This window comes from Ovis canadensis, chromosome 1 (assembly GCF_042477335.2).
Source record: "Ovis canadensis isolate MfBH-ARS-UI-01 breed Bighorn chromosome 1, ARS-UI_OviCan_v2, whole genome shotgun sequence".
In the NCBI taxonomy this organism is placed as follows: Eukaryota; Metazoa; Chordata; class Mammalia; order Artiodactyla; family Bovidae; genus Ovis; species Ovis canadensis.
This window is the reverse complement of record NC_091245.1, coordinates 94,982,997-95,005,473: the sequence shown is the minus strand read 5'-3', so window position 1 is coordinate 95,005,473 and position 22,477 is coordinate 94,982,997. Positions and strand designations below refer to the sequence as shown.

The 22,477-nt window shown below is 47.1% G+C and overlaps 1 protein-coding gene across 1 annotated transcript in view; it reads right to left on the bottom strand.

Moving 5' to 3' along the window:
* The window catches only part of PTGFRN (prostaglandin F2 receptor inhibitor), an 84,391-nt gene that overhangs the window by 28,528 nt on the left and 33,386 nt on the right, over positions 1-22,477 (bottom strand). Inside the window, exons 2-4 of the mRNA XM_069602026.1 lie at positions 18,290-18,658; positions 15,054-15,467; positions 8,760-9,140 (exon numbers count right to left, since the gene is read on the bottom strand). Of these exons, the coding sequence (XP_069458127.1) occupies positions 8,760-9,140; positions 15,054-15,467; positions 18,290-18,658 (1,164 nt within the window). The remainder of the gene's footprint in view (positions 1-8,759; positions 9,141-15,053; positions 15,468-18,289; positions 18,659-22,477) is intronic.

The following is a 22,477-nucleotide window of genomic DNA, read 5'->3' as shown; positions in this document are numbered from 1 at the left end:
TGGTTGCTTAGTCCTGGGGGTGGGCGGAGGGAGGGTATACTGGCAGAGGCAGGTGGGGAGCGAGATGAATTGGGTTGCAAACATGTTATTGCTGAGATCCACTGGAGACACCAAGTCAAGATGCCGAGGACAAAGCTTGATGCCATCGTTTGAACCTGGAGACTAAGAAAGAGCTGAGGCCAAAGCAGGGGAACGATCACACACACTCCCCTCCCCAAACAAAGACAGCCAGCTCCTCCCCTTACCTTTCCAACCACTGCTCCTGGAACCACACCCCATTCTTCACTCCCCTGTGCCCATTCCCACTCTCCATGCAGATGGTCCCTAAGTCTCTCAATTCTACCTCCTCAGCGTCTCTGCCACTCCTCGACGTCCAGGGCTCACACAGAGTAGGTGCTTGATAGATATTTGTGCATAGAAGTGAAAACCTCACAACCGCCACTCCCATCCTGGCTCTCTGCCTCCATCCAAGACTATCATGATAACCTTCCAACGTGCCTCCCAGTTCACACCAGCACCAGGGCATCTGTTCAAGAAGGCTGCCACGGCTTTTCCTCTCATCTACTGAGTTAGGGCTTCCCGGCTGGCTTAGCAGTAAAGAATTCTGCCAATGCAGAAGACGGGTTTGATCCCTGGGTCGGGAAGATCCCCTGGAGAAGGGCATGGCAATCCACTCCAGTATTCTTGCCTGGAGAATCCCATGGACAGAGGAGCCTGGAGGGCTCTAGTCCATGGGGTCACACAGAGTCAGACACAAGTGAAGCAACTGAGCACGCACACACGCACCGAGTTAAGAACACACTCCCCAGCCTGCTATTCAAGGCCCCACAGCACGCGAGTCTAGCCGCTCTGTCCAGCCCCACTGCCCACTTCCCTCAGTATCCACTCTGGACTCCACTCCCTCATTGCCTCCTCCGCCTTCTTCCTGCTCTCGCCTCTGCCTGATCGCATGGGACACCTGCTGAGTCAGGCGCTGAGTAAATGGCTGACCAGACTCCTCTCCTCCGCTCCCCACAGAGCGTCTAAGTCTGTGTATTCAGATGCGGAGCGGAGCGAGGACAGCACAGGGGTTGCAGCACGTGTGCATCTGGCCGCAGGGATCCCAGCTTGGCAGGAGAGCAAAGTCTTTTCGTTGACAGGCTCGTCTCCTTGTTCTCTGTTAAAACTAAATCTTAGGTCCCCAGAGGAGGAACCTAATTAAAAAACAGACACGTGGATTTTTGTGAACTTACAAGTTACAGTGGTTTAAAGCAGTGGCCCCTAATCTTTTTTGGCACCAGGGATCAATTTCGGGGAAGACAATTTTTCCATGGACTGTGAAAGGGGGGAGGTGGTTTTAGAATGACTCAAGTATATTACACTTATTAGGCACTTTATTTCTAACCCAATGCCACTGGCTATCTAACAGGATACCGGTCTGAGACCTGGAAGTTGGGGACCCCCTGGTTTAAAGGACGCACAAAGGTCATCTGAACTATCCCCTAGCTTTGGAGATCGTCTTTCAGACTTAGACTCCTAGAGAAGATAGGACTTCACTGCATCAGACTGGTAGGGGTGTGCGTGGGTTCTTATTTCCTTTTTGTTTTGGTGCATGTGTGGAAACCTTCCTTTATTGCTGTTTCACAAGTTGGCAGAGACTGGGCCTGTTCCTCATGGTCCAAGGTACACAGACCTCACTCTGAACAGACAGAGACAGCCTCTCCTACTGGACAGGAAGGCCTCCTTTGAACTCACCAGCCCATCCCACCTCTACTTCTTATTCAGCAAACGTTCACAGAGACCCTACCACCTGCCAGGCTCCCTGCTCTCTAAGGACTCTCCTTGAACATTGCCTTGAATTTCAGTTACATGTCTGTTTGCCTCATGGACCTTCATTAGGGCCCTTCACTGGGTCTGGGACCCCCTACTTGATTCATCTGTGTGTGCTGTGCATACAGTGCCTTGTACATAAAAGACAGTAACACACTTGCTGAATTGGACTAAATTTAATACTTTGCATAAAAATGCTCATTTTCAGCATAAGCATTCCACTACTGATTACTGCTATATTCTGCTTGATCTCATCAAGAAATCATGTAAGAACGTAATGGTGCTTATGTTTAAAAAATGCTTATCAGTGAAAGATGCATACTAAAGTATTTAATGGCAAAATGACATGATGTCTGGGATGTGTTTTAAATTCGTTCAGAAGGAAAAAAAAGAGGGCAGCAGGGGAAAAAAAAGAGAGAGAGAGGAACAGGGTGTGTGTGTGTGTGTGTGTATCCAGGGTGTGTGTGGGGTATGTGTGTGTGTGCGTGTGCATGCGTGTGTGTGTGCATGCGTGTGTGTGTATCCAGGGTGTGTGTGTGTGCACGTGTGTGTGCACGTGTGTGTGCACGTGTGTGTATCCAGGGTGTGGGTGTGTGCATGTGGGTGTGTGTGTATCCAGGGTGTGTGCATGTGTGTGTGTACATCCAGGGGAGGGAAGACAGATAAGTAAGATTAGCAAAATACCAGTAATTGTTGAAGCTGGTGGTTTGTTCTACTACTGTGTAAACTTCTGTTTCAAAAGCTTAAAACAAAGAGCCCACCCACATAGTCAACCCTTTCACAGAATACTGAGGCCACTCTAAGGCACAACATCACTAACCTTCCAGAAACAAAGATCTCCCCCTATCCTGTCTCCCAGATCAACCTGCTCACTTACACATCACCTCCCAAAGCTTTTGCCTCCCATAGTGCAAACCCTATCACCTCCAAGAAAGACTTTATTTTTTGATTATGGACTATTAAACTCCTTTGTTACTACTTTCAAGACAATGAAAATATTCAGGATTATTGGCTAGTGTGTAAAAGCAGGCATTTTGTGCCTACTGCATGCAGGACCCTGAACTGGGGGTTTCCATGGATTACCTCCTCCTTTTACTCTCACAATCCTGTGCGGAAAGTACAAGAACACTAAGAATTGGAATGTGTGCAGGGCCTCCTGTAAGCCAGGGACCACGCCATGTACTTTCCTTACAATCTCATTTAATCTTCAGAATATCCTTATGTAATAGGTACTACTTATTTATGTACATTTCCTAAACGAAAACAAAGCTAAAACCAGAGCTCAAAGGTTAAGTTCAAAGACAAAGGTCTTGCATGGTGTAGGGGAGCAGAATCATAGGAGAGGCTCCTGCTCCATGGCCTGGCTTCCACTAGCGCCAAACTGCACAACATCATTACACACCCAAAGATTAATGCTTCTCAAGGTCGGCTCCATCCCAGAAGACAAGAGTGATGATAACAGCTGAGGCACTAATCCCGAACTGTGTACAGTGCCATGTTCTAATACCCACTTTGAAGCTTAGTTAACTTGGGAGAGCTAATTAGATGAACAGGCTGCACGCACATGTCAGAAGAAACAGCAGGAACCGGGCCTTGGCTTCTGCCAATGCCGATTTTACCATCCTGCTGGGCGGGTACTTTAGAGGCAGCTGAATGAGCTGACTGTCAAAGAGCTGCCACCATCATCATTGGTATGTGCATGCATGCTCGGTTGCTAAGTCGTCTCTGACTCTCTGCAGCCCCATGGACTGTAGCCCGCCAGGCTCCTCTGTGCATGGGATTTCCCAGGCAAGAAAACTGGAGTGGATTGCCATGTCCTCTTCCAGGGGATCTTCCCAACTCAGGGATCGAACTCACATCTCTTATATCTCCTGCAATGGCAGGTGGATTCTTTACCATACATTTAAATATTCTCTAACATTTAAACAGAGAAGACTATAAATAAGCAGCTGTTATTGGGGGTGGGGGGCGCTTTATCCCACTTAGGAAAGCGGTTATTATGAGGTTGCATTCAGCATTATGGATTTCAGGGCAACAGAGATAACATTATTTGAATGGGATACCAATGCCCCACACCCAAAGTCACACTTGTGCCTTTGTTTTTTCTTTCTTCACCCTCACTCACCCCTCCCAGAAAAAGAAGAAAAAGTTATCAGATTTGGCGGGGGGGGATAAGGGCTAGGTGTGCTCAACTCGGCTCCTCTTTGGATCCACACATTCCTCGCTCTCCATGTCCTAAGACACCTCCAACGGCTTATTTTTTTCCCACGACTTATTTAGTTAAGAGCGTGATGGAGAAGAGCATGTTCTATATCGACTCTTCCTCCAAAACACCAATCAGTAACTGCCACTGCCACCAGGAAAATGTAAGGAGCACGTGTAAGTGCCAGGCACTGCCCTAAGGCACTTCATATGCAATATCCCACAAAGCCAAGAAAACCAAAGCTTAGAAACCACAGGCATCAAGCCCGAGGCAGCAGGCCTAGAAGGTGGTGGACCAGGACTCCATCTCTCTTTGGCCTTCAGAGATAGTCTTGGACAGACAGCAGACTGTAGTTGCCTGTAAAATTCTGCAGATCTAAACCTTATCTTCTATAGACGGCAAAGAACTTTCAAATCTCTCCCAAGTACTTAGCAGATTAACAGCTCCTTTTAAAGAAAAATAATTACCTTCCTCACTGGCTCTCGGCTGGAAGAGGGGACAGTCCTCGAGTGGAGAAGAATGCAAATTAAGCGCTTAAGCTGGAATAGCAGAACTCGGCTCTGCCTCCTCCCGCTCTCCTATCTGAAGCCGGTAGAACCCTCTCCAATTAACACCACGGAAGTCTGGGACTTCGGGCAGACAGCTCAACCATGAACTGATTAGTATCCAACTCTTGCCAAGGGCTCATTTAAGACATCTGATAGCAGAGAGAGATGGCTTAATATGCAGAATAACCAGTCATTCCTCCAGATTCTCTATAGTTTTAGCCATATACTAAATGGGATAGACACAAGGCAACATTTGTCCTCTGTAGTAACTCAGCTTCTTACAAAAACTCCTTCACACACTTAAGGTTTATGCCCTTGGCTTTTATAGGGAATGGATATAAGAAACATCCATTTAAACAATCACCTAGAGTTTTTGTAAAAGAACAATAGAAAGCACTGTCCGTTATGTTATCCGATGCCCCTTAAAGAAAAAGCACGTGATATATTCAGTGCCAAGAAAAAGTTTGTTTCTCTTTTGTTTGTTTTCCCTCATCAGAATAGGACTGCATAATCACATCTCTTTTTGCCTCAACTCTCCAAAACTTCAGAGGCAAATTCAGTGCTCAAATGCAATAACTAATTCATCCCAACCATCTTGCCATATCTATTCTTTGATTTTTTTTTACCCCTTTTGATCTTGATTTTATTTTTGTGCCTCCTGCTTTAAATTGGACTTTGTTTTGCAAGCCAACTTATATCTTTTTCCCTTCAAAACTAGGACATCCATCTTAAGTAAAGAGGCTTTTCTTACCCTCTAAGAAAAATCATAGTCCTCCCAGATGCTACAAGTGCTCTTGGACTTCACAGACCCATTCATGTCTTTGCCCTAATCTGTCTGGTTAATACGGTGAGAAGACCCCAATCAGCTTCAACCCCTCACCTACTTAGTGCACCAACCCCAAGCAAATGAGAACAAGGACCACCCAGCTTTTAGGATTTTATGCTCTTGAGCTTCAGGAGTCAAGCTGATTCCCAAAGTCAAAATGTTTCCACGCAGGATGACAATACTTGGGACAGACACCCCCCTCAAGATAAAAACACTTAGTACAGACTTGACCCACAGCCATAATTCTGTCCAAGCCATTCTAAACAATTTTTTTTGAAATGAAACAAGCATTAACCACTACGTAGATTCTATTTTCCAAAGACAGCTGCAGTAACGTTTCCCATTTCACACATCCTTTTTGCAAAGTGACCTTGCTAGTCTCCCATTAAGAGATGGGGTCTCTTTCTCTACTCCTTTGAACTTGGACAAACTCTGTAGTGGCCCTGGCCAATAGGAAACAGTGGAAGTGTGTTGTGCCAGTCCCAGGGATAGCTTTTAACCAGCCTGGCACTTCCACTTCCTGTGTCTTGGCAGTCAGCTGCCATAAAAGGAGCATGACTGTCCCGAGAAGACAGTGCTATAAAAAGCACCACATGGAAAGGGTCTGGATGAGATACCACGTGGGGACAGAGAGAGATGCCCCAGAATATGGTGACACATGCATGAGAAAGCCATCCGGAAGGGCATCCCCAGCCCGAACTGTCCTAGCTGTCACCATGGGCATCAGAGATGAACCTGGACTCGTTCCCGAATTCCTGACCCTCAAAACTGTAAGCAAAACGAAAATCGGTGGTTTTCAAATGGGGACTGGGACAGTGTCTTAACTCACACTATTGTGAGGATCAAATATTTAATGCATGAAAAGCCTCTGGCCCAGTCTCTGGCATGCAGTAAGTGTTCAACACATGGTAGTGATCATTGTTAATTGGTCTAAGTAACAAAACTGAGCATTTTGAGTCATACCTGCATAGGGAGCCGGCTTTCTCCAGAGCTCTTTTGTGACAACACTCCACAGTCACACAACATAAGATGACCTATATAAACAGAACACTTCCTGTCTTATCGCCACCTCGGCTACCTCCAACAGGTCGCGTGTGGCATGGGATCGACACGAGTATGCATACACGCTGTAAACCTAGAGAATGGCACACAGTGTCAAGCCATGCATGATCTCTGCCGGGCAGAGAATCCTTTCGGGAGGTCCTGGGGGAAGGTCTACTGCTGCACTCATGCCCAGCTTGCCTTCTGACAAATGTCCAGGGAGCTTCGCGGTATGAGTTGCAGGCACACGGAAGGAGGGATTTAAGGAAGACAAGAATACCACTTACACTCCTGGCAGGTTTACCCATGTGCCTCTGAATATTCTGAGCTGAACATTACTGCTTCCTTTGCAATTCTTCTTTTCCGATGCACATATTTTAACATATCCATGTGTAGGTGCTGCCTTATCTCCCCATCTGCCCAGTGTTTACCAAGTGTCCATTACTTGCAAAGGTTCAGGATGGAGGTGGGAGGGTAGGTCAGTCAGGGAAAAGCGCACTGACAGCTTTCACAACAGCAGTACTGAACCCTTAGAAGAATAACTGAACCTTTCCCGGCAATTTAGTCTCCTTATTTCTTCCCGCTTTCCGGAGAACACAGCCACCAACAAATCCCTCCCAGCTAAAAGAGCCCATTCCCTCCCAGAGCTCCCATCCTCTTCCTGCCAGTCCCGCCATCTCCCCCCAGGGTAGGCTGGGATCAATGCAGGAGGACTTCAAAGAGGCCCTCAAATTGGAGTGCAGGCAGCACTTTCTTTAAAAAAAAGAGAGAGAAAAAAAACCCCGCTGGAGCTGTGATCCTAAGTCAGTGGGGGAGGGGTGCAGGAGGCAGGGGTGGGGTCTGACAGCAGGGCACAACGAGGATTAGGGCTGTGAGACATATTCAGCTCCAGAGATGAAAACTCTTCTTTCAGTGCTGACAACATCTGTTTTATTTTGAAGGTTGCTAAGGAGAGTTCTAGCTGGGCTAACATTGTTCCAGTTCAGTACTTCATAGTGAGTCTCTTTGCGCAGGGTTCAGGCGGCAGGAATAAAAGCTCGCCAGATAAACCCTGCTCCTTTCACTCTGCAGATATCAAAGAATCACTTTCCTACCAGGGATGACTAACACCCTGCCTCGTCTCGTTCTGAATTGGACGGACCCTCTGCTTACTCTCCTATTGCTCTTCCTCTCCCTGCCCCCCTTCTGTCCCCACTTGCCAACTCCCCATCTCTGCCAAATAATGGCTTATTAGGAGGAAACAAGACAGTGAATGTGCCACTAGCCTGGGAGAAGATTTCAATGCAGAGACAAGAAAGGGCTGAGGAATGAGCTGGGGCTCATGGAGTGAGGATGCATGGCATTAAACAAAGGAGGAAATGGTTTCCTAGCCTTTAAAGATCTGTTTTATCTCCTAGTAGAGCAATGCCAAATGCCTTCGTGTGGGCTTAGAATGGTCAGGGGACAGCAGAGAGATCAAGTTCAAAACAGGCAAGAGGCTGACCAGCAGGCCTATGTCCATCTTTGCAGCAATGGATGTGGGAAGCAAGGCCCTCCACACTCCACTTGGTCCCATCCTGCCTAAGTTCACTTGCAATTAATTACAAGATGGTAACAAAATTAGGAAAAGCACTCAGAAAAATAAGAGATGGGGAGGATGACAGTGGTAAAAAAAAAAAGAAGAAGAAAAAAAGGATATGACAATGACCTTCATATTTATGACAAGTAGCAACTGCATGAGTGGCAAGGTGGGCAACAGTTGAGGGCCGCTCTGCTTCTCCCCAGGGACTCAGACTTGGGGAGAGGACCCTCCAGAAAAGGTGGGGAAACAGGAAGGCCCTTACATTTAATTGCTATCTGCAAAAAGAAAAATCATTCTGGGATGCCAGGGCATTCAGTGAAAAAACTGTGTTCCGTTAGCTGAAGGAATTCTTTTTCTTCCCCAGGCTTTAGAAAAGCAGCAGCTCCTCCTACCAGAGAATACCTAGGCGTCTAGGGAAAAGAGAGGGAGAATGGCAATGCGCTCCCTCCAACAAAGATCCATTTCAAGGAGCCAATCAGCAGGACTCCCGACCTTGCAAATCTCTGACCACAAAAGGAAACTGTATCCTCTCAAATGAGGGTATTGAGACAACTGAGGCCACATCATCTAAACATCCCCCTTGACTGCCAGATTCTGTTTCAGCCAGTTTTGCTTTCTTTCCTCCCCAGCTTGGGATCTATCCAGGAGAAAGTATGCTTGTCGATATCAAGAATGCCACAATGCAAAACACACAGCTCCTTGACTCCTCTCCAGATCCCAGGGGAAGGATTAAGCCAGAGAGGTGAAGAGCCACCCTCCAAAACCACTTACCTAGCCACGTCACAGTCACGGCAGCCGGAGCCGACACGGCCTCCGCCACCTTGTGCCAGGTCCTGTTGTGTCCGGGGGTCCAGAGTGCCACATGGCAGAAATAGTAGCCAGCATTTTCTTTGCTGACATCTCGAACCAGTAGATGGTAGGAGCGTGCATCCATGTGACTCAGGGCCACACGAGGAGAGCTGTGCACCAGGGAGTCACGGTCCAGCCGAGCCAGCACACGGGAGCCAGGCAACATGCTGTCGGGCGTCCGGCTGAAGGACCACGTCACCTCAGGTCTGACATCGTCCGCTCGGTCCGTCGTGATGTTGCAAGCCAGGCCCAGGTCCTTGCCTTCAGCTACAGACACATTCCTAGCCACAGCCGCTCGGAGAACTGGAAAACCAAAAACAAGGACATTGAGATAATCTCAGTTACATCTGCTGCTTCCACCCCATCCCCTTAGATCACCTCCTTTTACCTTCTTATGTACAGACATTCAAGTTAGGAGACTTTGTGCAGTTTTATGTGCTTGAGAAATGTACTGAGTAAATGAACGACATATTTCTTTTTATTGCATTAAAACAATAACAGCAGCAAACACTTGTATAGATGCTTCTATATGCCAGGTACTCTTCTGAGTGTTTTATAAATATCATCTTCAAAACAACCCTACGAGGTGGTTCTATTATCATCTCCATTTTACCAATAAGGCAACTGAACCACAGAGAAGTTAAGTAGCTCGTCCAATGTCACACAGCTACTACTATGTGGCAGGGTTAGGATTCAAATTCAGGCTGCCTGCCTCTAGGGACTCTGCTCTTCAGTGTTATACCATCATTACGTACATTATCATTTGAAAACAACTCTGTTGAACATCACAAAACTAAATTTATATTTTCTCCACATGCATGATAGACTTGGGTGACTTTCAGAGAAAGGATAAGTCAGCTCTGGCTGGTACATACTGTCATTCGGGGGCTAGGAGACGGAGGGTGGAAGTGAGGGTAAAACCATCTGCTGGGTGAAACAGGGTTGGGGATGTAAACAGAAGGACTGGGAAAGGAAAACCAGACCACATGCCTAGCAGGTCAAGTCTCCCAAATGCAATGTACCTAGAGCATCATTCACGCTGTTCTACACCCCCACCCTAAAGTCAAGGATAAAGGATATTCTAAAACCAAAACACAGTGATTTCTGGACAATGCCGCTGCCCTCTCTCATTAGTGTGGATAATTAAAGCAAACAATATTTAGATGAAGCACTGAAGGATTTGGTGTGACAGTCCCCAGGCAGATCTGGTTTCAGCATTCCCCTGTCAAAGCTTTTTATATGGAAACATTTTATTTTATTCAAGGGATTTTTTTTTGCAAAGAAGTTGAACATCTGTAATCAGAGTAGAAAATATTCCACACGTGGTAATGCTCTGGGAACAACTGCTTAGATGATGAGGAGCCAACACCTCCCAGGGGATTCAAGTGGAAGCACAGAACAGGCCTGATCTTCCAGCCAGGGTCGCTCAGCATCAGCTACAGACCTGGGTCAGCTCGGCGACAAATGCTGGCACTTGGTTCAGAAAAGACCCAACCTCCCGAACCCATGTGCTTTGAAGTAAATGACTTTCATTATAGATTTTTCCAAAGACTGATGATATTTCAAACTAGAGTTTCAGGTCAAGTTCAAGCTTCACTTTGATGAAGACAGAAAATGAGGTAGGCATAGTATCAGAAAAAGGAATTTAAAGTCTAATTTCTCACCACCACCCGCCTTCTTCCAAATTCTTCCTCCTCCTTCACCCCTTTAAAGGAGCCAAAAGCAATATGAGCTATCATTTGGGAGGAGTCAGGAAACTGCTGCTCGGAGCCCATGCTGCCGTCTGAACCGCTCTGTGTGCAACCATGGCTAGAGATCCTGGAATACTACCAGAGTCGCTCTCTGCCAGCCACCACCACAGCAGCTGTACAAGAAGGCCCAGGAGGGAGCCAGCCGAGAAAAGAAGCAGACAGCAACTGCGGACAGTATGCATGGAGAAAACGGATCCTTGCATTTAGAAACATCAGCATCTCTGTAACAATATAGTTTGCTTTCTAATTTTTTTCTCTGCAAGTAGCTAAATATCACATCACTCAGCACAGTTTTCACATGTTCTATGGGATTGGAGGGTTCACTACTGGGACAAGATGAAGTGTGGTGAAGGGAAAAAGGAATCAGTTCTAAGGACTCATAGAGGGGACTTCAGACAAAGTCTGTGATGGTGTAAGCTTTCTCCTACTGGATATAACTGACCCTATAAATTAAGACACCAGGCTCAGCATTATAGGGGGGTTTACTGCCACCTACATGGTACAGCCCCACCATGTAAGTCACTTTGTGCCATTTATCACAAGAATGCAATAAGAATAGTTAAGAAGTTAGCTATGGACAACGTCATAACAGCACTATTTACTATAGGCAAGACATGGAAGCAACCTGTGTCCATCAACAGATGAATGGTTCAAGAAGATGTGGTGTATATAGACAATGGATTATTACTCAGCCATAAAAAAGAATGAAAGTTGGCCATGTGCAACAGCATGGATGGACCTGTAGGGGATTACACTTAGTGAAGTAAGTCAGACAGAGAAAGACAAATATTATGTTTCTCCTTATAGATGGAATCTAAGAAATAAACAATATAACAAAAACAAACAAACAAAAAGGCTCACAGATGCAGAGAGCAAACTAGTGGTTACCAATGGGGAGAGGAGGAGGTGGGGGAGCAAGATAGAGGAAGGGGGGACTTCCCTGGTGGTCCACAGATTAAGAATCTGCCTAGCAATTAGGACTTGGGTTCAATCCCTGGTCGAGGAACTAAGCCCTACAACTAAGATACAGAGCAACTAAGCCTGCATGCTGCAACTACTGAGCCTGCACATCACAAGGAAAGATCCTACGTGACATATTGAAGATCCTGCATGTTGCAACTATGACCCAACACAGCCAAATAAATAATACAAATTAGTAAATACTCTTAAAAAAAAAAAAAGATAGAGGCAGGGAGTCAAGAGACAAGAAGTACTAACTACTAAGTAGAAAGTAAGTAAGATTCAAGGATGTAATGCACAGCACAGAAAATGGAGCCAATATTTTAAAATAACTTTAATGGAGTAAATGGGGCTTCCCTGGTGGCTCAGATGGTAAAGAATCTGCCTGCAGTGCAGGAGACCTGGGCTCAGTCCCTAGGTCAGGAAGATCCTTTGGAGAAGGGCATGGCAACCCACTCCAGTATTCTTGCCTGGATTATTTCATGGACAGAGAAGCTGATGGGCTACAGTCCATGGGGTTGGACACAACTTAGTGACTAACACTTTCACTTTTAATGGAGTAAAATCTATAAAACTATTGAATCACAATGTTGTGAAACTAATCAGTTCAGTTCAGTTGCTCAGTCATGTCCAAGTCTTGCAACTCCATGGACTGCAGCACGCCAGGCTTCCCTGTCCATCACCAACTCCCAGAGCTTGCTCAAACTCATGTCCATCAAGTCAGTGATGCCATCCAACCATCTCATTCTCTGTCATCCTCTTCTCCTCCCGCCTTCAATCTTTCCCAGCACCAGGGTCTTTTCCAATGAGTCAGTTCTTCACATCAGATGGCTAAAGTATTGGAGCTTCAGCATCAGTCTTCCCAAACAATATTCAGGGCTGGTTTCCTTTAGGATGGACTGGTTGGATCTCCTTGCAGTCCAAGGGACTCTCAAGAGTCTTCTCCAACACCACTAATATGATATCATAAATCAAATAAACTCCAATTTTAAAAAAGAAAAGCTAGCTCGGGAGAATGCAAGTGTTTAAAATGAGAGAAAGACCATCACTCTAGTGTGGTGATTCTTAATCCAGGATCCACAAAAAATCTAAGGAGTCTGTGACATGGATGTGAAAATAAATTGCCTTTCTTTTACTAACCTCTACCTGAAAGACAGCATCTCCTCTCATTATGAAACTAAGCAACAAACCAGTGTAGTACTATCTGTCCCTGGGATCTTGCTCCCAATAGAAATCACAGACATTTTCACATTACAGTTCAATTGTTGCAGATATCTTAAAATATTATTTATATCCCTCACTTACCAGAAATTACAGTAGTTGTTAGGTCTGCCACTCTATCTTATTATTTAATGCATTAATAAAACACTGGGCTTCCCAGGTGGCTCAGCGGTAAAAGAATCCAATGCAGGAGATGCAGGTTTGATCTCTGGGTCAGGAAAATCCCCAGGAGTAGGAAATGGCAACCCATGCCAGTATTCCTGCCTGGAAAATTCTGTGGACAGAGGAGGGCTATCGTCCATGGGGCCGCAAAAAGTCGGACACAACTGAGAGACTGCATACACACACACTCAATAAAACACTATATTATTATATAACAAATTTATCTTAAATATTTTTGATAACTATTTTAATGTTATTGTTTTCCTATGTCATCCTCTTTATGTATTTTATTAATTAAAATATATTAACTCTGAAAAGGGCTTGTGAGCTTCAAAGGACTGTCAAAGATACCTATGCACAAAAGGCTATGCACCCTCAGGCTTGAGTAAGAGCCAGATGCTACTGCCTGTCTAACAGGCTCAGAATGTTCAAGTCTTATAACTACATTCTGGGTTTTGTGGCTTGTTGGAAATTTTTAAACAAACAAACCTTTACAACTGAAATTTTTGCATTTGCTAAATCTGAAACTCTTAACCCTTTCTGTTAAAATAGTTGTTTGATGCAAGATGAACATCCAAGGTTTCTTATGTCAGATTCCTGACAGGTCATTTCCGAAAAGGCAGGTGACCTGAATCCATCTGGAAAGTGATTTCGGCAGCCAGGAGAATCATGATTGAGTGCAACCTGTGGCCCCTCTTGTCGGCGAGAACACCTCCGACCTGCCTGACTGCCACAGTCAAGAACATTAGTCCTGCTTTTACCAAATTCAGCTCTCATGCTGTGGTGTAAATTCAGGGGCAAGTGCTCAGGACAACACGGCTTGCAGAGGAAAAACACTTCCCATGTGTATCGTTGTCTGCTTTCCTTCCCAGCTTAGCAACATAGCAGCCATGCTCCCTTGTTTATAGTCAGGAAACAAGTCCAGCCAAGGTCTCCCCAGTTTCCAAAACAGGAGACAGCAGCAACAGCGCAAAGTACTCTGTGATCTGGCAATGTCAGACTCCCAGCAAACCATCATCCGACCACCCGCAGCAGGGACATCCCCCTGAGAAGGTCTCTTTACACCTTCCCTCTGCCGAGCCAGAAGCTCTGTGAGGCTTGGGCACGATCCTCAAGCATCTCTGACCCCAGAGCCCAGGACAGAACTCAGCACACAGTAGGTTCTCTACTCATGCTTGCTGGACACTGGAGGCAAAAATGGCATATTTTTCATTTATTTTTATGGATTTTTGGAAATATATTTTTGCATTTCTTTAATTACTTCTCTAGTAAGAGTAAGGTTTTTGGTTATTGTTTTTTAAAAAGATGGTTCACAGATGAAAACAACTCCTTGCATATAGACCCCAGAGTTGGATGCTTCTGAGGTTTGTGTCCTCAAGGAGATAAGAAGAGGCCCAGCCCTAGGGAATCCCTCACCTACAAGGGGATGTCACATCAGAGGGGACCTGAAAGGCAGGCCTAGAGGACCCAAGTCAGACAGAGGTTTGGGGATGAGCCAAACACACCCCCAACAGCTGTGGGGAAGGGCAGATCCAGAGATTGGGAAACACCAAACAAGATGAAGCCATGGGAGCAAGGTGGGGGCAGCCCCACCTCAAAGCCCCTCTGAACACCAGGCTGGACCTTGTCCTGGCACTTAAAGGGACTTAATCTTTCAGTCACAAGATTCTCTTAGTGTCTTATGTAACCTGCAGCTTCCCGTGGGTATGAATCCAGAGAAAAAGCAGCTGCAGAGCAGAGCTCAGCATTTGGCACAAAACAAATGCATCCTTTCCAACCCATCAACACCACTCTATACCCTCACCCATCAACAGGAGGTCTTCCAGGAGGAGGAGAAATCTTGTCAGAGAGGAGTAAGGCTCTGGCCTAGTTCTTTACCTGGCTTCCCTGATGGCTCAGTGGAAAAGAATCAGCCTGCAACGCAGGAGACCCAGGTTAGATCCTGGGTGGGAAAGATCCCCTGGAGAAGGAAATGGCAACTCACTCCAGTATTCCTGCCTGGAAAATTCCACGGACAGAGGAGCCTGGTGGGCTACCGTCCATGGGGTTGCAAAGAGTCAGACATGACTGAGTGATTCAACAACAACAAACAGCCTAAAACATGCAATTTTCAGAAGCTCACCTGTTGGCTGGATCACCACGGTGGCCACATCCACGGCTTTTTCTTGAATTTCTTGCCAGCTTCCCTGCTCCCCGATCCACTCGCTGACGATGCACCTGTAGGAGCCCTGGTCGGAGGACAGGGCCCGGGACACGGAGAGGCGGTACCCGTCGCTCCCCACGGTGTCCAGGCGTACGTCCCCGCTGCGGTAGCGCTGCTCATAGCCAGGGCCGGGTCGGAACCTGCCTTCGTGGGTCAGGGAGAGGATGCTCCGCCGGGCGGGGCCGCGCCGCACCTCCCACTGCAGCGCCAGGTGCGTGTGCAGCGGCGACGTGGTGGAGGCTGAGCACCGCAGCTCGAAGGGCTCGCCCTCGCGCAGGCTGGGGCCCGGGGAGGGCTGAGGGCTGGCGGCCACACGCAGGGCGTCAGGTAGCACTGCGGGGAGAAAGCAGAGCGGTCAGAACACTGCTGCCCCAAGCACTGGGCAAGTGCCCGCCAGCCTCCAGGTCTTGAGGGACAACTTCTTCCTCCCCTCCCCTGCTCTAATGCCCGGATGGGCCCATCTGCCCATTTCACTACATCTCTCATCTCAGCTGACATTCTGACTTGACAGAAGACGTAGCACTAACAAGACCCCCCTGCTAGAACTGGGTGGTGCAAACTCCCTTTGGGAAGCTGTGTCTTAGGCTATACTTCTGTCACCCTTAGGCAAGTCACTTAAACCCCTCTGTGCCTCGGTTTCCTCATTTTTATGGGATGACAACTAGACCCAACTCAGGAAGCTGACTGAGAATTCAACTAGAATAAGGGAAGGTTCCCAGGACCACGCCTGGTACTCAGTGATAACCAGCCATGACTGTCCAACATATCTTTGCTGGGACACAGGCTGGAGTAGGGAGCCTGGGGGATCTTCTAGAAGTGTAAAGCAGTGTAATTTGCAGAGCACTAAAGTGTGGGAGAACTTCCTGCGCCCCCAGGTCTAGGCAATGCCTAAGAATAACTAGGTTGAGAAGAGGGTATCTGCAGAGAGATACCCTGGGTTAAGATCTCCTTAACCCATCAAGGAAAACCGAAGCCTCAGTTATTTAATTATTAGGACCCATTGGGAAAAGGCCAGGTTTAGATCAGGCAAGTGCTGGTGAGAGCTACTGAGGAAGGGAAGCCACACTTGATACAGCAGGGAGGAGGCCCCTACCAAAGAGACTGCAGGAACCACCACTTCTCAGGTTTGCCTAAGGCTGGCTGAGAGAATCCCCAAACACCACTGTTCACCATCTCCTTGGGTTTTCCTGCCATCCTACACTGGGAAATGAATTCAATGTCCTTGAAAAGGGACTACTTTAAATAACAGAAAAAATTGCTACATTTTTAGGACATATCCCAAAGTCTTATCTCTACTGCAAATGAACATAATGACTTTCTAGTATATACATCAGTCTGTGAGTCCAGCTAACACGACTCAGTTCCCAAGACCAGTTATCTCTGAGGCCATGGATACATATAGTTTTAAGACCTGTGAGGCTGAAGGCCAGAGAGACCCTAGATCATGCCTGGCAGCCACCAGAGGCTCTATCTGGGCAGCCAGCCAGTCTCTTTCATGGCCATCCATCTGCTTTCCTGACCCTGAGGAAAGCCTCTCCTTGCTTCTCCTTCCAAAGACTGGAGAAGAAACAGAAAGATACTGGGGCAGAGGGCAGGAAGTTCCTCCCACAGCCTCCAGCTCCTGAAGATGGGCCTCGCACATGGAGACAAGTGTGTATCTGATCTAATGGAGGTGTAGCATGTCATGTGTGTGAGGACTACGGAATCAATGGATCACTCAACTCCAATGCAAGAATGCCTTATGAGACTTTGTTCCAAAAAAAACATATTTGATTTTTGTATAGGAATGAGAAGAGGTAATGGAAGAGGTAGATTTGACATTTTAATGCTTGCATAATGGAAGTGGCTGTTTTTATCTCCTCATGAGTCTAGCTGGGGAACAGAATCTGGAATATGGTAGGAGTCAAGAAATCATTACAGAAGGAATGAATGCCTGAATCAACCCCTTCTTTTTTAATATCATATCATGTAGATTTTCTGCTTTCTTGATCATTTAATACACTACTACCCTGACATAATTCTTTTTGGAACAAGGCAACTAAAAGCATAATTAAGTAGTAGTAATAACAACATTAATGTTTCTATTTTGCTAGCCTCAAATTAAAATTATTTGTTCTTGCTCATTTACCAATTAGCTGTGTGATTTTAGGCAAGTAATTAACCCATGCTTTTCCATCTCCTTGTGTGTAAATTAGGGAAATACCCTGCCCTCTCTTCTTTATTGGGTTGAGAACTGAATGGGTGAGTAAATCAAACAGAACTTAAAAAATGAAAAAACAAACAAACTCAAATATTCCAGCTATGTTAGGTGTGATTACTTGCACAGTTAGGCCCACCAGCTTGCAGTGACCACATCATGCCTTCTCTACATGACCCATATGACTTCTAGAAAACACAGGTACTTAAATCATGAAGGGCACAGAGAAAGAAAGACATGAGCTTCGAAGTATCTCTTATTCCCATAAACATGAACAGTGTCCACATGACCGTCATCCTCGCATCCCTAACTTGACTGAGTGCTTACTATGGCACTGCTGAGGCTTTACACGTGCTAATTCACCTTGGGGGTTTCCCTGGTGGCTCAGTAGTAAAGGCTCTGCCTGCCAATGCAGGAGACGTGGGTTTGACCCCTGGGTCAGGAAGATCCCCTGAAAAAGGAAATGGTAACCCACTCTAGTATTCTTGCCTGGGAAATCCCAGGGACAGAGGAGCCTGGCGGGTTACAGTCCATGGGGTTGCAAGAGTTGGACAAGACTTAGCGACTAAATAAGAGCAGTTCACTTTGACCTGTATGGGAGGCACTGTTTTCCAGAGGAGGAAGCTGAGGCATGGGACATACAAATGGCCAGAGAGGTGACAAACGAGAGAGCCAGCCATGGAACTAAGCACAGGCAACCTGGCTCAGAGCTGGACTCTCCACCACACACCATGCTGCCTCCAACTCACCAGCCACGAGACAGTTCTATTCACCATGGAATGAAGAGGGGGACCTCAGAGGCCCTCTGGCCCATCCTCTGCCTTTCATCAGGTAAGATACTATTACTCCCTTGGACAGAGGAGGGAGTAGAGCCCCAGGCACAGTCACTCACGGTGGGGTGGCAGAGGGAAGTACGGTCCCCTGGCACAGCAATCCCCCTCCTCCCCCGAGGATGTACCTTTAACCTGCACTGTATCCTCATAGTTGCCCTGCATGGTGGCGTCCGTGCTGGGGGTAGAGCACTTGTAGTGGCCCTGGTCGGGGTGCTGGACATTCTTTATGTGCAGCTCCACCGCGTCGTTGGCCGTCCGCCGCAGCAGGATGTCGCCCCTCTGCAGGCGCTCGCGGTACTGTTGGGCTGGGAAGCCCGCTTCCCAGGTGCTGGCAAGCTCCACGAAGCTGCTACCCGAGGCCGAGAAGCTCCAGTCAAAGTTCTGCTCGCTGGGGCCATCGTAGTCACTGACATTGCAGGGGATGACCAGCTCGGTGCCCACTACCCGCACCAGGCTGCCCGCAGGGACCCTCACCACGCGCCCTCGGCAAAGAGCTGCAACGACAAGAAGTGAAAAGAGGGAGGCTTGAATCCAATAAGCTCTTCCCGAAATAAATGTGGCAAGCCTGTGGGCACTTCAGCTCCCAGGCACATAATGGAAAACGTAACACTGACCAGCGTGCTGCCAGAGTCTGTGCAGAAGGTTCAGCCCACCCCAAGGACCCTGAGCCAGGAATAGCCCCCTGCAGTGAGCATCTCTCATGCACCAGTCTCCTAGGATCAACAGGGAGGAAGACAGGTACTAAAAGTAGGCTAACTATAAATTTGAAGAGCTTTCTCCCTCCCGTTACTATTTAACCTACTGTGATCACTCAACGTGATGTGGAAATATTTTAGGTTTTGTGTGAAAGAAAAGGACACAGCTAATCAAGTATTTACATTTCTGCCCACCCTATATCAACCCTCTTCCCTAGAGACCATTCCCCAGGGCTCCTGAGACCTGATTTACAATGATGGATGCCAATTTTTTAAATCCTGAAGCAGCCTGCTGATAAAATGATTTAACTCTGGTTATCTGACATTGCCTATAAATTAATTTTAAAATGTGACGACTCTACCAAGTATTAATTTTCTATTTTCTGGCTCATTTCCTTCTCTCTACTCTTCACCCTGATCCAGATGCAGAATGAGGCTAGGGAAGCACAAAGAGAGAGAGTGCGTGCTCTGGCCTGTTGCTGGGCATTGGGAGGAATGCAGCAGCTTACTGGGGATAGGCCGGGTGGACAACACCAAGAGTTCACTGGCATCTCCCGCCCCAAGAGCACAGACCTCTCGGGCCTCTGGGCGGGCCCTTGGGGCCTGTCATGGGTGTCCTTTAAGATAGCTTCTTTGTGATGAACTTTGGCACATTCTCTGTAGTGAGTTTACTACCTGTGTAAGCATTTCAATTTGGACCGAAAGAACGTGCATGGTTCTTTCCTGAGGTTCTATGAATATGCCCAGCATCAAGACATACAGGAGGAAGGGTGGGCTCTGAAATCAAGGGGTGTGTGTGTGTGTTAGTCTCTCAGCTGTGTCCGACTCTTTGTGACCCCATGGACTGTAGACCACCAGGTTCTTCTGTCCATGGAATTCTCCAGGCAAGAATATGGAATGGATGGCCATTTCCTCCTCCAGGGGACCTTCCCAACCCAGGGATCGAGCCCAGGTCTCCTGCGTTACGAGCAGATCTTTACCGTCTGAGCCACCAGGGAAGCCCTGAAATCAAGGGGACCTAAGTCGAAATTTGAGAGACTTCTTTTAGCTTTGGCTTCCTCAACAATAAAATGAGGCAAGGAGGAGTCATTGAGCTGATGAAATAAAACGGCTAGCTGAGACTCCATCATGTAAGAAGAGCTCAACCATAAGGGATCTTCTATTATTTATTTTCAATTTTGTGTTTCTGTCACTTGTTCTGGGTGGAGTTGTGTCTCCCTACCACCACCTCCCCATTCATATGCTGAAGCCCAGGCCCTCAGCACCTCAGAATATGACCTTATTTGGGAATAGGTTGTTGCAGTTGTGATTAGCTTAACTGTGACGAGGTCACGCAGAGAAGAGTGTGCCCCTGATCCAATGACCAGCATCCTTAAAAGGGGGGGAGAGTGCTAGGTGAGGCTCAAGGAAGAGATTTGTCTACGATCCAAGGAATGCCCTGCACCCCAGGCTGAAACCAGGTCCGAGTCCTCCTGGCTCATTTCTGCTGAAACTTCTCAGAAAGACATTTTCACCTCCTTTGGGATCAGGGTCTTAAAGGGATGCTTTGCTCTGAAACAGCACATGGGCAGCCCTCTTGACTAGACGAGAAAGCGGTCTATGGCAGAAGAGACTCAGGCCAACACCAGGAGAGGCACAAGGAATGTGTCCTCCTGACAGATAGCCTCATCTGAGCCACTAGATTTGGCCACACCCTCTACGTCATTCCACACTTGCCCATGCACACACATGGGCACGTCTTCTCCAGACATTTCAATTCCTTACAATTCCACTCACATTTATGGTCCTTAAGCTAATATCTGTCACTGGCAACTCAGGGCATTGAAATAAAACATACCTACCCAACAGTGAGGTCATCATCACCACAGTTCACAAAAGAAATAGGCGATCTTTTTTACATTTAATTTCAGAGATGACCGGATAATCCTAAATCTCACAGAGACCCTTCAGAAGGAAGGTCACAGTGGAGACCTGTAAGAGGGGTCACAGCCTAATGCTTTTTTCCTCGTGCCCAGTGTCCTCTTCTGTGAAGTGGACACATGACCCCTTAGGGCTTTGTAAGGCTTAAATGAGCCACAGAGCCCCCATGACAGGGCATGAAATTCGGTAAGGCTCTGCTTTGCAGGCGGCATCTATAATAAACTTGATCACATTCATTCACTCTGCTTCCCCAGCAGGTTTACAAAGGAATTTCCTGACGTGTCAATCTTTGCAATTCCTAGCCCTTGTCAAGAGGCTGACCAGGTTAATAACCAGCTCAACAGGGCCCTTCGGCATGAGGCTATAGTCCTTGTAAAGTCTCTGTCTTTATTCTTAGTGAGCAGAGCTTGGGGGACAGCCGGTTCATCTCAGCTCTCCAGTCTTGCTTCCACACACAGCTGCCCAAGTCATCTTTTAAGGCATAAATCATGTCACTTCACTGGTCAGAAGTCCTTCACGGCTCCTCATCACCTGCAGGATTCACTCTATCTTCCAGGTCCCCTCCTGTGATCCCCCTGCTTCAAGCTACCTTCCCTCTCACCTGAATTATTGCAACAGTCTCCCAACTGGCTGCCCACCTGCCCTCCACTCTCAACACGGCCAAGCCATCTTTTAACAACTCAAGTTGTCTGACACCTTTACTCTGTTCAAAGCTTCAGATAAAAGGCAAGGCCTCACAGGACCTTTTGCTTCTCCACCCTCCTGCTCCTCCTTCCACTGTACTCTAGCCATCCTTAACTCCTAAGACTCTTGAGCGAACAGAACCACTCCAACCTCACGGTTTCTGTGCATTGCTAAGTCCAGAACATTCTCAGATGCTCACCATGCTCCATCAGCAGCTCCACATTTCATTACAATGTCGCCTTCCCTTTCCTGACCATCTTAAAATTGCACATACCCATTTGGCCACCTCATGAGAAGAGTTGACTCATTGGAAAAGACTGATGCTGGGAGGGATTGGGGGCAGGAGGAGAAGGGGACAACAGAGGATGAGATGGCTGGATGGCATCAGAGACTCAATGGACGTGAGTCTGAGTGAACTTTGGGAGTTCATGATGGACAGGGAGGCCTGGCGTGCTGCAATTCATGGGGTCGCAAACAGTCGGACACGACTGAGCGACTGAACTGAACTGATCCTTATTCTTGTCGTATTTTCTTGTCACTTATCAATAATACTCTACGTGTATCCATATATTTTTACTATTATTTATTATCCACCTCCTCCCACTAGAATGTAAGGACTATATGAGCTGCGATTTTTACCTGTTTCCTTTGCTCCTGAATGCCAGTGCCTAGAACTGGACCTGATAGCAGATGTTCAGTAAACATTTGCTAAATGAGTAGATAAATAAAAATACACAAGATCCTTCAGCATTTGGACCATGGCTTCATCAGCTATCACTCTCCCAGCCCTTAGTGCTTAGACGCCAACAAAACAAATGGCCGTTCGTTCTCTGGAAATGCCATGCTTCTCTTGTGTGCCACAGACTCTGCTTCTAGGCCTCATTCATCTGGAATTGCCATTTCAACAACCTCTCAGCCTCTTGCAAGAAGCAGCTCCAGCCCCATCTCCCTTGTGAAGTCTGCCTCACCTCCCCAGGGGTCACTCAGGCACGCCTGCCTCCACATTCCAGCTCA